At 36.8% G+C, this 15,086-nt stretch overlaps 3 protein-coding genes across 4 annotated transcripts; 2 read left to right on the top strand and 1 right to left on the bottom strand.

Moving 5' to 3' along the window:
• Nucleotides 1-4,250: 4,250 nt before the first annotated feature.
• Nucleotides 4,251-7,215, top strand: LOC146160855 (importin-4-like). The gene is made up of 3 exons (XM_083384531.1): nt 4,251-4,906; nt 5,215-5,345; nt 6,690-7,215. The coding sequence occupies exons 1-3, from the start codon at nt 4,799-4,801 to the stop codon at nt 6,940-6,942; spliced, it is 492 nt and encodes a 163-aa protein (XP_083240657.1). The 5' UTR covers nt 4,251-4,798; the 3' UTR covers nt 6,943-7,215.
• A 743-nt stretch (nt 7,216-7,958) lies between these two features.
• Nucleotides 7,959-10,032, top strand: LOC146160854 (uncharacterized). The gene is made up of 3 exons (XM_083385034.1): nt 7,959-7,970; nt 8,148-8,325; nt 9,080-10,032. Exons 1-3 carry the CDS (start codon nt 7,959-7,961, stop codon nt 9,205-9,207), a joined length of 318 nt encoding a protein of 105 aa, XP_083241160.1. The 3' UTR covers nt 9,208-10,032.
• A 1,403-nt stretch (nt 10,033-11,435) lies between these two features.
• LOC146160853 (mitochondrial thiamine pyrophosphate carrier-like) lies at nt 11,436-13,654 on the bottom strand. Of its 2 annotated transcripts, none has more exons than XM_083384774.1 (6): nt 13,388-13,654; nt 13,100-13,246; nt 12,843-13,025; nt 12,577-12,748; nt 12,412-12,503; nt 11,436-12,344 (listed from the first exon to the last, which is right to left on the bottom strand). In XM_083384774.1, the coding sequence occupies exons 1-6, from the start codon at nt 13,508-13,510 to the stop codon at nt 12,135-12,137; spliced, it is 927 nt and encodes a 308-aa protein (XP_083240900.1). In that variant the 5' UTR covers nt 13,511-13,654; the 3' UTR covers nt 11,436-12,134. The 2 variants fall into 2 exon arrangements, with proteins under 2 accessions (XP_083240900.1, XP_083240901.1); XM_083384775.1 differs by having other exon boundaries at nt 13,395-13,512.
• Between the last annotated feature and the right edge of the window lie 1,432 nt (nt 13,655-15,086).

Here is a 15,086-nt window from a genome sequence, read left to right as displayed (position 1 = left end):
TTGTCCAAGTCTGCCTATGAGGTTCTGGTATTGATATATAATGCACAAGGGAACATAGGCGTAGCCAGGGGGGGGGGCTGAGGGGCCATGGCCCCCCCAAAAAAATTTATAAATATTTTACTCTTAATACTTTGTTTTTTAGCATTTGTGAGCAGTACCACAACAGTCGATCACAGTCATGCCACACCTTCAATTGTCATGCACTGTTAAGTCACAAACGATGTAGTTAATATTAGATTTGCTATACATTAATGTAGTTTTACTACTTAAAAGTCAGTTTTTGCTGTTTGAATGGTTTTCTTGGAAATGGAGTATTGCGTCAACACTCAGTCAGTTGCTGCTCGAAACGGTTTGCTAACATTGTTATTGTGATCGTTACGGCGGTAAATACAATGACAAAAGCTAAACAAAAAGTTCAAACTTTTTGGCCCCCCCCCCAAATTTTTCGGCTGGCTACGCCACTGCAAGGGAAGGCAGACTATTCCTTTTAAAAACTTGATGCTGTATATTACGGGTTTGTTTTTTGTTGCTTAAGCCGTTTGTCTCGGCCATTTAAGAAACGATCGTTCGGCATATTCATTGTTTCATCGCGTATATCTATGTGAAATTACTTTAAATTTCCCGCCTTGCCAACGCTTCTCTTTTGTCAGATATGGTTTCTTAATTCCAATGTTTAGATTATATATTTTATCTTAGGTTTCTTTATTAACATTATTGTCCACAAAAAACTTTTACAGTGCGTTAAATCGATCGTATATCAAGGGGGTTATCTTAGTCTGCAAAAGTGCAAACAAAACACATCAGTGAAAACACTGAAAAAATAGCTAAAATGTAAGATAGGCTTTTGGGGCCGCCGACCAAAGGCCAAATACTGTTAACTTCAAATCTCTGCCCTAATTAAACATATTTGGTCCTGGTATTCTAGTCTAGCCTGGCGCATTTGCTAATATAATCAGCGGTACATTGCATGACCTGTTGTCCATATTATGTTACCTCAACTCCATCACTTCCCACTAATTTGGTAAACATGAAAAGAATCCTATACCAATCAACTTTTTTGAAAAAAGAAGCTTTAATAACTAAAACAAGTATAAAACACGTATATAAAAAATGGTAAAGAAACACATTGCACATGAACATTATGGTGTTATATAGCAGGTGTATGGTGTTTTCTGAAAACGATTTAAATTCACAGCCGGAATAATTAAGCTTAAATCTTTGTCCAATAACGGTAATAAACACTGTATTTTAAATCAAAATAATCGTAAAAGAGAGCTTGAAAGACCCACAATAACTAAGCTGGCAACATAAAGGCTGCAAAACTACCTGAACAATCGTTTAAAACGGTATGTGCGTTTTTCTATCCACTACTAGAAAGCCATTTTAAAGCTGATACATATGAAGCAACAATCAGCATATGACGTCATAGTCCTGGCGCAATTTAAAAAAAACGAAGTCGAAAGATGTCCTAGCAAAAACGTTTTCTGTCTTAGTGATTTTCTACGTGGCCTCAATTGGGAATTGGCAAGTGCAGCCGATTTGAACGGTAACTTCCTGCGGCTCTGTCGAGCCACTGTATGTGACAGGCAGCTGAAATTTAAGGGGAACGCTGATCAACTCCAGCATTTCGGTTCGGTTTACGGGATCAAGGCAACCCTTACAAAGGCATTCAGCTTGCGGAATAATTTTTGGCGTCCTAAAAAATTTAAATGAAAGTTAAATTTATACCAAAATAAATAAGCTTACTGTTGATAGCCATAACACTTTAATGGTTTTCGCTTAGGCTTATTTAACATTGCAAGGTGCGACAGTATGTTTAGGCTGACTGCGAAACACGAGGATTCGTATACGGTAACAGAAATAACAAACAAAAAACAAAAATACTTGCCTTCTTGCGTTAAAATCGGCTGTAAAATATTTCCACGGCGACAAGCTGCGCACGCGGAGTCTTTCGTTTCCGTTCAATTCCTTCCCTATTGGACAATCGCCGTTTCCTGCATGCCTTCGGTAACGCCGCCCCGTTTCATAGACGCTGCCTTCGGATTCTCCAGTCTCGTTGCTGAACTTGTTAAAGAGCTCGATTGCCTCTTGATAATCTTTATACATGTTTTCATTTCTGCGCAAACAAAACCCTTTGTAAAATTGTGCGCAGCAATGTTTTACGTTCATAAGTTAAAAGCGCGTCTAATTTACTTCATGGCTGTCGTTGACTTGACATTATTACGTCTTTTCGCTATTTACAGCATATGTGATGCGGGGTAACCCTTTTAAAAGTAACAAAAATAGTATCTTACTGTATCGTACATGCACACAATATCTGTCTTCAAAAAGGCTAGTAGAATCGTCCTTATAGCAATACTTACATGGGCAATCCTGAAACGGCCACTAGAACGATGGCAAACATGACTGTAACGAAGTTTCTCATCTTTGTTTATTTTGTATACGTGTAACTCAACTATGCTCTGGTGCTGTAATCGGTCTTGTAAACTCCACGCACTGTAACCTTTTATATACCCCATGGCTGCCGGCCCCGTTGGGGCATCACCGCAAACCAAATGCTTCATTCTTTAAGATCAAACGTGCTTTCTGGTTGCTTGCTGTTTCTGTATTCCCTTGGTTTCGCTCTCTTAATTGTAGGGTGGTTTCCCGCTGACCAGTGTGGTTTGACAATTTCTCGGGCACTGTAAGGTTGGCGACTTTTAAAAATCTTAAGGCTGCTTTTGTCGGTCTTTTTATTTAAAACGTAAAACAAAAGAGAAAAAATGTTAAAAAATAAATACGAAAAAAATACCAAATTTATGAGTTTTTACACTTGAGAAAAGTGCTGCTCATAACTGTTTTTCAAATGCGATACATTGATTAGGAAATAATAGAATGTGATAACCACACCGCGCCAAAATACAGAGTGTTAACATGTTTACAACTTTGTACGCCAGCAAAGAGATTAGATTGCTTTAACAAAGTCCAAAAAATTGTAAAACGTTGCAACTTTGAAAGTTACTAAGTAAGTTGCAACTTTAAAAGTTACTTAATGTACACAATCAAAAATAGTATCCCGGCAAACCCAGTTTATTTTTACACTTTATCCTTTTATTTCGTCATGACGTGACGTGACGCCGAAACGTTGCGCAAACCGCCCAGGCTTGGTTTGTGTTGTCTACCGTATATTGACCAGTTTCTGCGCCAGCAATCTACTGCATTTCCTTGTTGCTGATGCTACTTCAACCAACTTACTCCTGCATAAACAGGCGCGTCACATATCGTAACACAAACGACAGGGCCTTTTAGTTTCTGCGTTCAAATGTTTTGATGCCATTCTTCTATACCCATAATGTAAGAGAAATTAAACAAAGGGTATTTTTATCCAACAATGGAAACTGATTTGTAGAATATTAGTAAGAAAAATAACAAAAACTATCCACGTCATTGATTCTGCACCAAGCAATCTATCACGATTGAGTGCACACATTCTAAGCAGGCATCCCTGTGCGCAAAATAAAAGTATAATTCTTGCACTTGCTTCGGTTAACCTTCGTATTGTTTCTGCTAGATTTTGATGAACTCCTTGTTAAAAATCCTGCAGCAGAAGGCAGCCTGTCAAGACGAAGATGCTGACGACGAAGACGACCAACAGGTATTTATTTCTTGTTTTTTCTCACAATGCAAAATTCTGTCTTGACAGCAATGCCTCGAGACCACAGAAAGAAAATTCGTACAAAAGGAGTGTGAAAAAGGCGACTCCTGGTCATAAAGCCCATGGTTTAACCTTTAAACCACTGGTCCTTCAACTTTTTTGCTTGCGACACAGTAAAAATTATACTGGCGAGTGGCGACACACTTTCTTCAAATCAAAAATTTTATAAATTGACCATCGGCCATAATACATGGCCAAGACATACATAAACGTCTTAATATTATCGCTTTTCTAATGGATAGTGTGCTTTTATGGCCAGCATGCTTGCTTGCATGCATATTTTTTTACAAGAACAGTTTTCTCCAAAATTACAAAACGTTACAAACTTGAGATTTTCTCGAGACACGTTCAAGTGTGTCGCGCCACACTTCTTGAGAATCACTGATCTAAACTGACAGAAAATTATTATTTTACGTGGTTCTGTATTTCCAACTTTTACGGCAGACGATTGTGAGCACAAATATGAAAGTAATGTCATAAAATTTAACGAAGCTTATTGAAAGAGGTCACAACATAATATGAAGTAATTAAACAGTATGCAGCAATACAGACTTGTAGTTAATTCGAGTATATTTAACTCAGTTACATTTATAACAGTGTATCTATAGGTAGCAACTTAGCCTTAAAATGATTAGTCAGTACAGTCAGCTATGTTAGTGACACTTTTAAAGCCTTTTATGGCAATCGAATGTTTTTTTCTCCCAGGCGATAACTATACCTTGTTTTTTTTTTGCACAGTTTATAAGAAAGTGTTTATTACTTTTTACAGATAATCTGGCAGGTATACGTGTTCTAAGGCGAAACAGTGTGTGTTAGACGAATTGAATCTACCGTGAGTATGACCACAGTTTGAGTAAACGTCACGCCTTGGTTGTTTTGAGAAGAATTGTGTTTACGCATTGCTGACGACCAAAACAGCCATGTTTTTCCTTTCTTGGTCCATCTAACGCGCATTCTATAGCGTATTTCCGGGGTAAACACGTATTGCAACGGTAAAACTCACTAAAAGCTCCGCCATTCTACAATGTGCCACTGTTGTGTTGCTCATTACCCACATTGGATTTTCCCCGGTATGATTTTATTGTGTAGGCGGAATACGACGAGATGCTTATCGAGTACTGTGGCGAAATCTTCCCAACCCTGGCCGCGCAGCTTGGCGGAACCTTCCTTCCCTACTTCATCACGTGTCTTCCTACTTTTCTCAACAAAATGGTAAGATGAAAGTCTGATGTGCTTATAGAATAAGTCCTAATAAGTGGAAAACCGGCTTTGCATTTGCAGACGAATACAATCGATAAACGTACACACGCCCGTTTGTCAGCATTTATATAAACCACTGCACTCTCTATCATCACAATTCAGGCTTGAACATGTTTATCATCGTCCTGTCAAAATTTAGAATAAAATTATACTCATTTTTTAACACAACGACACTATAGTTTTTATTATAGTTTGTGTGGTACGTTTCGCTACAATCGTTTAACCTACTAACAGTATATTTGCGATAAAATCATGCACAGAAAGCAACGAGTTCCGTGGCGGAAAGATCCTTCTCGGCGGGAACGATCGCTGAAACTGTTGAAAAGCTTGGTCCAGGATCCACGTCGCAGATAATACAACACCTTGTGCCAAGACTGATTCAACTGACCAGGTATGCATCTGTCACGATATTAGCTATAGTCTGGATAAATTATACAAGCATGGTCTTAACTGCGACTGTTTTCGCTTGGACATAAAACTTCATTCTACATTTCAACAGGTGTAATCCAAATCGATTTTTGCCAGAAAAAGTGTTTCTTTTTTACATGCCGCAAAACAACCAATGATTGGTAACTGTTTTACTTACAGCAGTTGATTAGAAAAGATATATTTTTACTGTATTTTTTCAGAGGAAAAAATTTAGAAACAAACCACGTAAAAACATATTTTGTTAAGTAGTTTTTAATTTGTTTTAGCTTGCGGTACAAAAAGAATATAAAAAATCGCGACACATTTTTGCAAATTAAAAAGCTAACAATCGCCCGTACCACGGCAAGCAAAGGGAATACCCTACTTTTGCCAGCTATCTCACAGAATGTGCATTCAAGTCACGGAAGCTTGCCCGCGTGCCTAATACTAATTGCGTTAGGTTATTCTCATAACAAAATTTTCCAGGACACCCTGGAGTTTCAAGCAAACAGTTTGATAATAATCAATGCATTTTTGAACCGTTAACCAATTTAATGGTGAAACAGTTTTTTCACAAAATCGCTGTCCTTAACAAAAAGTCCGTACAATGCTAATGAAGTTTGTTCTTTTTGTGTTTCACAATGTTAAACTGACGTCCCCTTATGAGCGTTAAGTAGAACCCCACACATCTTACCATGTTTGCTGACTTGATTAAAAATATTTAGCGTTCCACCTGCGGCTGTGTTTTTTAAAAAAACTTTTTGGTTTTGCTTGAAAAGATCCGAAAATATAATTCCAATATTTTTTCTGCGAAATGGTAAAATCCAATAAATCAAGTTTTTGCAAAAAGTAATCATTAGAATTGAGATGTTAAAACGCACAAAGTTTACCCAAAACGGAAAATTCCGAAGGCTTGGGCGTGGGTGTAAGTGTGAATCAACTTTCTCAAACAGATCTTTTTCTTTGAAAAACAGGCATAGTTCCCCTTTCAGGTAAAGCACCTTATTCAACCAATAAAACTTGTGGCTGGGCTCAACGTCGGTAAACTCGTCGCGGGTTAACAACGAATCCCTGATGTTCTACTCCTCGCCAAACCTCACATGTTCAATTTGTCTAATAAGAAAACGCAGCACGTCTCTATCTATCAGTAATTGCTCGCTCGCAAAAAGTAAACGCTTGGTGAGCGGTGTTGACTCATCGCGAGCAATTTAAAAAACTCCCGACCAAAGCGACCACGCAAAACACTTCAATCTCCGAACGCATTCAGCAAACATGGCGTCTGTGTGTGTCTTATTTCTTCTGACGCCGCATTTCTTTCATCTTGAAGGGACGGCGAACCTGAGGTGCGAAACAACGCCGTGTACGCACTGGGCGTCGTACTGCAAAACGGTGGAATCGCGGCCAGGGACGGCTACCCGGCCGTTCTGGGCTGCCTGGCCCAGGCACTTGGCAAGGAAAAGCACAGGAGGGTAGTGGACAACGTCCTGGGAGCCGTCAGTCGCCTGATCGTGGCTAACGAGGACGCGGTGCCTCTCGATCAGATGACGATTTTCATTCTTTTGGGTACTTTTGTTTGTTAAAATACGCCGCATGTATTTTATACAAATCACGACGAATGTAAGCTCTTGGGCTAAACACGAGTTATGTGTTACTACAGATCAGTGTTTAAAATTAGCATATTTGTTAGTTTTCAAACTCCTGTCAAGCAGGCCAACCATTCATGACTATCAATTCATGTTGTGTGTTTTCTAAATTAAAAATGGTAATAAACTATAATTAGTATTAGTCTAGGTTTTGCGTAATGATTCGATTTATTTCGAACTGATTGCGTTTCCCGATATAACTAACTTTGATCGTCCATCAACAACTTTCCCTGTTTAGCAGCCACAGCAGTTGTCCACACTTTTACTCATCTTTCAAATATTTGTTCTGTTCATGAATTGAATTTATTTTCCGTATACAAGTAAAACTACACTACATTTTTTCTGGCCTGATCCAAATTTAACGAAAAAGAATAATTCGATAATAATCGTTTACCGCCTAAAAGAGTGTTTTACTGTATAAAATTTATCATATTCGTCCTTGTGAGGCAAATATGGCCAGCGTTTTTTTCTAATTCGCCAACATTTTTCGCTTTCACTTAATTGGCGGCCCACAAACTTTTTATGGTTTATTAAAAATAGCTAATAGATTGTACAGTATATATGGAACAATAAAAGCCATTGCTATGTTGAAATAGCTTGAAAGTCCCGTTAAACTTCTTTTGTGTAAACAGATATTATTGTAATTCAGTCATATTTTTATTGTATTACTAATTTTACCGTTTAGCTACAGTGCACCACACCCGTGCCTCAAGGTATTTTTGAACAAAATAGTCTCATCCACCTTAAATTTGCAGTATGTCCCCAAAAATGTTTCAATCCGTTGACAAAAACAAGAATATCGCACTTTGAACCTATATATCACATTTTTAAAAAAGAATCATTTCTAAATGTTACAGTTTTTTATATTAGACCGGGAAATTATTACATTATCATAGCGTAGCATTGCGTGTGAGCTTGTCTCCAATCAACGATTTGATCTGATAATATCCAATATGCAGGCTCAAGTTTCGCATTAAAAGTAAATTGCATGTGTATACATTGTTTCTTTTCTGATTAACTTGTTTTTCATTCGTTGGTCATATCTCATCGTGGGTCACACAATAAATCTCGCATTAAAAGTGGGTCACGAACTGAAAAAGGATGGGAAGCACTGATTTAAAATCCCGCTACACACTTACCAGGTTCTTCCCGTTCTGCTCAACAACGTCCCGGTGGTCGAAGATCATGATGAGGACGCTATAGTCTACGCCTGCCTCGCGCGACTCTTGCGTCACGAGCAAGTTGGCAGTGACGTCACGTCAGTGACGCGCATCGTGACCGTGTTTGCCCAGGTGTGCGCCGATACCAGCGTGGACAACGGTAAGCTGTGGGAGGGGGAGCTATTTTGTAATGACCTAATTCCATATTGGCAAAATAAAACGGTAATGAAAGCTCACCATCAGTTATCCCACTTGTGAAAAGAGAAGTCGCAATAATTTATTTGGAATTTTCGGCCATTCATTTTTTAGTTTTTCTTCAAATCATGGTTAACTTCACTTACACCCTAAATTAACCTTAGGTACTGTAGTGTTGACAAACAGAGCAATTTAAAAGTAGCAAAATCTTTGCGCTTCGCAACCTTTGCTCTGTACATTTGCAGAAAAACCTTTATAAAAAAAATCGACAGATTAACAAAAATATGTCATTTCCTTCCGTTAACAAAGACAACTATGTGTAATTTCCTAACATAACAATATACTTTAGACTTTCTTGTCTCAGTCAAAATCAATCACTATAGGTTCTAGTTTATAAAAGAGAAATATATTTCGCCAATCAGGGCATCATCAGTCTCTCTTTTTACATATTCAGTTTGCATTTCTAACATAACATTTGATTTTTGTGTTTAAAAATCGTTATTTTAAAAAAACTGGCCTTTTTGTATTGTATAAAATTTCCATTCTAGATAAAATTTTAACTGGACCCTTTTTGTTATTTTGTAGATTGTATTATAAGAGTTTTATATCTAGAAGATTTAATGCAATTTTATTTAGTAAAATGTTTTATGTGTGTTGTTTGAATTTTTTTACAAACTTTCACAATTGAACTTTCGAATGACATTGCAATTTGCGTACAGATGTGCGAACCTCGGTAGGCAAGGAACTACGAGAAATGGCGTCACGTGATTTAAAGGCGCTCAACCGTATCTGCGAAGGAATGGATCAAAACTGGAGAACAATTGTGGAGCGCATCGTGTCATCTTAGCCGTTTCTTTGAAATCCGCAACACTTGCCCCAGTCTACGCTATTTATTAGGGATATCACAAGGCTAACATGGGTTCCCCGCCTAGGCAAGAGTATCGCTAATGTTTTACTAAGTCGAGTAAAGTTATTGCACAAGGGATGCCATAGCTTAAAGCGTATCGTATTTTTGTTTGTTCAAGTTTGGCATAAAAATGGCCGAAAAGTTAGAAACTTTAGTCATAAGGTTAAGTAATTTATGAATCTATTTTCCTATACACTTTTGCTTGTCTGAAGTTAAATTTGTGGCACCACAGTTAACTAAGTTTTCCTTGCTAAAAGGCCGAACTCTACTTTTCATCTACGTTTGAATGGTACTCTGTTGCATGCTTTATTGGTTTGAGTGCCGATAATGGTTTGTATTGTGCAATTGCCTAATTTCAAAACAGAGATTATCGTCCATACTTTACAGTAGTGTTTCTCGACCTGTGGGTCGCGACCCAAAATTGGTGGGCGTTAATGTGGTTGGCTGGCCTTTTGCAGTAGTTTTGTATTGTTAAAATTTTTGAGATGGGTTCTTTGCTATTTTTTTTTATGAAAAACAATAGCGTCAGCAATATGAAGACATGACTAAGTTTATTTAAAATCGAACTTATTAATTATAATGTTTTATGTTATGTTCGCTTACAAAATTTTCAATGATAAAAATTGAGTCGCCAAAGCTTTCGTTATCCGGGCTTAATATATTATGGTCGCTGTTAAAATAGGTTGAGAAACACTGCTTTACAGCGTTAAATCTTGTGGTCATTGCAGCAACCCCGCTGTTCGTTCGCTTAACTTGTTTTAATAATAAAATACAAAATATGGATGGTAAACATTTTAGAAAGTCTAATGTGGCGGGTTTTTTTTTTTTTTTGAGTACTTTCCTTGCCTTAACTGTTTTTCTAATTGGCCACTGCTGCATGGTTTGTGTGCTTGGCTTTGAATTTTAAGCGCATTTGTTTTCGTGAATTTTGCCTTCCGTTTCCGCTGTTTATTGTAAGCCTTAGTTAATTATAATTATATGAGATAAACCCAATATATGCGTTGTTAGACGCTATAGTAATGCTTATGCTTGGATTATATTCAGTGGATGAAATAGATGAACCTAAGGACCGACCTTGTTTCGATTGGTTTGAGAATATGCTTGTCGGTAAGAAACTGTAGACTTTTTACATGAGACTTCTGTAAATTCTATTTCAATGTCATCTACAGCATATCACGACGTTGAAAAATATACAATTTATTGCTTGTTAATTTCATCTTTTGCCATTTTCCTATTGGCTTGTTCGTTTGAATGCACGTGGTTGTTGTTGGGTTTGACCCTAAATCGCAATTATAATTGCCTTTTATTTCTGGCTCTTGTAAAAATAAGTTGTGTTGCATCGTACTCTTATATTCATGAGCACACAGTTAACACGCAGAACCAACATTTCAATAACATAATGCACGTATTACAAGTGTTGATTTATGAGAATATAAAAACCCTGTCAAAAAACTACATCTCAAACGTTACCACTTTTTTATTAGATGATTCAAATTAATTAAACATTGTTTTGTGTCAGTAGTAGAGATAATGAGGGATCCAATACATATAAGTACCACAAACAGCGTATTGCAGTAGGATATATAGCCCTATACAAAATTTGATCATTTTGTGGCCAGATTTAGAAGGCTTTGTTAAATTGAACTTACTAAAGATCCCGAAAAAAATTTTCAGGCAATGTTACATGATAGTTTTCGCCAAATCCAGTATTAAAGACCTGATAATACTTTACGCTAGCAATTGAGGTTCGATTACCCCTCTTTAGGTACAAAGCAGCCGTACCACACCTTCAAAGTCGGCGCAATATGTTTTTCGATTTGTATCAGATATTTTATATTCTCAAACAATTTGTTGAACAGCAGTAATCCGCCATATGAAGCCTTGCAGCGCGACTCTTTGCGCCTAGGCCATGCTCGCCTGTCTAAGACAATCAAACATACGACAGATTCCACCCTTTTTATATCAAACTGCTAGAGAGTTGCCACAAAGTCGGATTTGCATAAATTTTTCGTTTACTGTAAAATGAACTTTATGAAGGGCGAGGTGAAGCAGATACAGAGTAAGGCTGAAAAAAAAAATACATCGACTGTGCTCCAATAAACCATAATTTGGCTTCTTTACTTCGCTTGCCTCACTTGATTTTCATTCAATAAATGATATTGGTCGAAACGAAACAATTTATTTCCAACAGGAAACACAGTGCAAACATATTAAATCAATTTTTAAACATGCACCAACATTCAAAATTGAAACAAATCATATGCCAACCATAGTTAAGTCCATATAGGTTCACTTACTATCTTCTAAAAGCTGGTACATGTCAGCAAAAATTTAATAAATACATTTTTACTGTGGCATATATTAAATGACCAAATTTTAACTGTATGAATAATAAACTATATATATGTGTATACTTAAGGCAAGAGTAAAATTTAGTGAAACATGTCTTTTTAGAGATATTAAGTGGCTCCCAAAGTAAAACTATGGTGTATGTGAGAATAAAGCAGCAACAAAATATAGGCTGTTGTCAACACACTGCATAGAAATGCAAAAGGCAGGAAAATAAAGCATACATGTGTGCTCACAGGCAGATGCAAGTCAGTATGAAGCTCAACAAAGTCAGACAAATTACCGCAGTAAAGTAAGGGGGTACTGTGACACAAGTCAAAAAAGAGGACAATACAGGTAAATCATTTGAAATCGAGAGCATCAATTTTTTCAAAGTGAATTTTATGACAAAGTTAGACTGTTTAAAGGGAACTGTTTCAGACATTCAAGCTTGAATAACACCACATCACTTCAGGAGATTAAAAAATCCTATGTATAAAAAAGGATGCATAGCACTAACTCCTTACGATTTAAGAATGTTAGTGTTGGTTTCTTTTGCCGAGAACATCGCAGAATATTTCATATGTAAAAAATATAAGTCCTGATGTTGCACAGGATTTCAACACAGCAGCACTTATGCCTTTGTAAAATCCCTTTTTGCCTTCTCGTTTCCAAATGCCTGTCACATTGAGTCTAAAATTTTTGTAATTGACAACTTTGCTCACTGTGGCTTTTTCAAATCCTTGTACCTAAAGCAAAGCAAACGTTGTTAGAACAACACCTATGGGTTTTTAGATGTCTGTATTTCACACTAACTTGCATTCTTTTTTTTACTACATCAAGAGGGTAAACAATACTCTTGCTAATAATTCCAGCACCAGCACCACATGTAAAGTTAGCAAGAGAGCCTGTAAAACAAATTTGCTTTTAACCTTAAAAATAAACAGTCCTTTACCTCCAATTTGAGTAAGTTAAATTAACCTTCTTGAAGAGATAACTTCCGCCATGCAGCTTGAAGCAATGAATATGAGGCGAACTGCAACCCAGCATATGGAGTCACTTGAATTAAAGCTGGAGTAAGGCCTTGGTAAAAACACAGGATACCCTCAGTTTTCCACATGTTATATGCAGCAATAGAAACATGTTTGAACATCTACATACATGTTAAAGTACAGCAAAACAAAATTAAAACGATAAGAAGTTAGTTAAATCATATAAAAAGAGCAGACAGATTTGCTATTCTTTACCTTGGGCTCTTTTTGTGCAGCAAATCGTGTTCGTAGTACGTCAACTGGCTGAGCAACAATGGTGGAAACACATCCAGACAAACTTCCACAACCATAATGAATGGTTGCTCTGGCAAAGTGATCATCACGGCTGTGTGGGTACAAGCTGTCTGCAACCTTTGTGAAATGCTCAAAGGAACCAAACTAAACATGTACATAACTTAAGTAAAACATAGCTAAATAAGTTGTACACTATGTGGTATTAAATAATGTGCAACCTGCATTCCTCCATAAATCATGGACAAGAACTGTGCAGGAACATGGCCCTTCCAAAATGCTAACAAACCCTCTTCCCTCAAAATGGTTCTAGTAGCTTGAGCAATTCCTGTATACTTCAGTTGGCTAGCATGTCTTTCCGATTGTAACTATAGAAAAATATCTAGTTTTGAAAGAGCTTCAGGTCTATAGTAACAAAACATTCTAAAGTTAGTAAGTTTTATAAAATTAGCAAATTTGTTTTTAACCCTTTACTTCTATTAAAATATCAAACATGTAGAAGCACACACTTGAAACCTTATCTTTAAAACATCCAACGGTGTAACGATTGCTCTTGTTACTATTCCTCCCAATACACCAGCTAAGAACGAGTCGGCAAGAACAACCTGTTTCTGCTTGTCATAACCAACCATACTTCACCAGTTTAAAATGCCTCGTGCGATGTCATCCGACATTTGCTGTTCAGCGTGTGTCAAAACAACAAACTATTACAAAACTGCTTTACGCCAAATTCCAAACATCAAGTTTATTGGTGCAACATATATGCGTTTCTAAAAGTTGTTATTTTAGCATCAAAGCATGTGGCATTCGTAGGTCGGGTGACGATCAAATTTGCAATCGGTTCGTTGCTATATGTTTTTGTTTATTTAGGCATACATATTTAAAAAAAATCTTTAATAACACTTGTAAGTTCTAAGAAGCGAGTTACACCTAGGCATTACTAATGAAACAAATTTAATCATCAAATTTAACACTTAGACCAGGTAAGTTTTGCTATTTGATGTATGCCGATTATTTTTTTTTTTATAAAATAGTTTAGCATAAAGCTATTGACCGAGCTTGTTTAGAGTTGCGGCTGCAATTGACACGGCGCCAAGATTAAAAAAACACGGGACTTTAAAACGAAGAATTGCGAAAATATTTCCACAAAAAGTGGGTAACGAAGCTATATTATTAACCACAAGCCTAGCCAGCCAAGAATTTTGGGTGGGGCCGAATATTTTAACTAAACGAGTAATAGTTTTGATTTGCTACATCGACCCTTTAAGCAAGTGTTTTTACAGTAGGCGCGTTTTAGGCATTATTTGTGGGAAAAAAAGATTTTAGGTTGTTGAGATTCCGCTATTATAAGTAAGTGTGGTTTCTAAATAAATATGCCGACCAACTCAGTACCGGTATAGCAAAAATTGCTTCAAAATCGCGTTGATAAGTGGTACGTAAACCTTTTTCTATCGCGCCGAGGCACCCCACTTTTGCGAATTGTCATCTGACTCGTAGGCCTACCCCACTCATACATCATATAATTATTATACTTTTTTTTTTTTTAAATAAATATCAATAAGGCAACTTGAAAATACCGCAGTTCATTGCTTATCGCACGAACAAGGCGAAAAAAATGATTTGATTTTACTTTAGGCTACTGTAATTTAGGAGACATGGCGTAGGGCAGGCTATTAGCAACGCATAAAAACCTGCTCGCTCTCGACATATAGTGGCTATTGTCAAGCTAATTTGGACGTACCCAAGCACTATAACCTGTTGTCATATATAAAACGAAGTTACAAAAAAGGGGATAACCTTTTTTGTGTAGGCCTATTTAAGTTGGCAAAACTGTAATTTAAATAGGACCGTTATAGCCTATACTTTCTATGATTTGTATATTTTTAATAGACAAAGAACATGCAATCATAGGGGCAGGGCATTTTTCTACAGAATGTCAACAACCAAAACAGGATAATACAAGTCTAGAAAACAGATTTGTGAAAAGAGCGAATTTTTTGTGCATTAACTATATCATATTGTTCTGACTATACATAACTCAAATCGACCGTAAAACGCAGCATAAATAGCCCAAACACCGAAAAACTCGCAACAATTAGAAGTTCAAAAGCTAAAAGTAGAATTAACCAACATAATAACACGAAATCAATAAAATAAACACAAAAGGTAAATATTAGAGTAAAACTCGCCTCATCCCCCTTTACGGGC

Source organism: Ascidiella aspersa, chromosome 3 (genome assembly GCF_963924565.1).
Source record: "Ascidiella aspersa chromosome 3, kaAscAspe10.2, whole genome shotgun sequence".
Taxonomy (NCBI): Eukaryota; Metazoa; Chordata; class Ascidiacea; order Phlebobranchia; family Ascidiidae; genus Ascidiella; species Ascidiella aspersa.
This window is presented reverse-complemented; position numbering and strand designations above follow the sequence as displayed.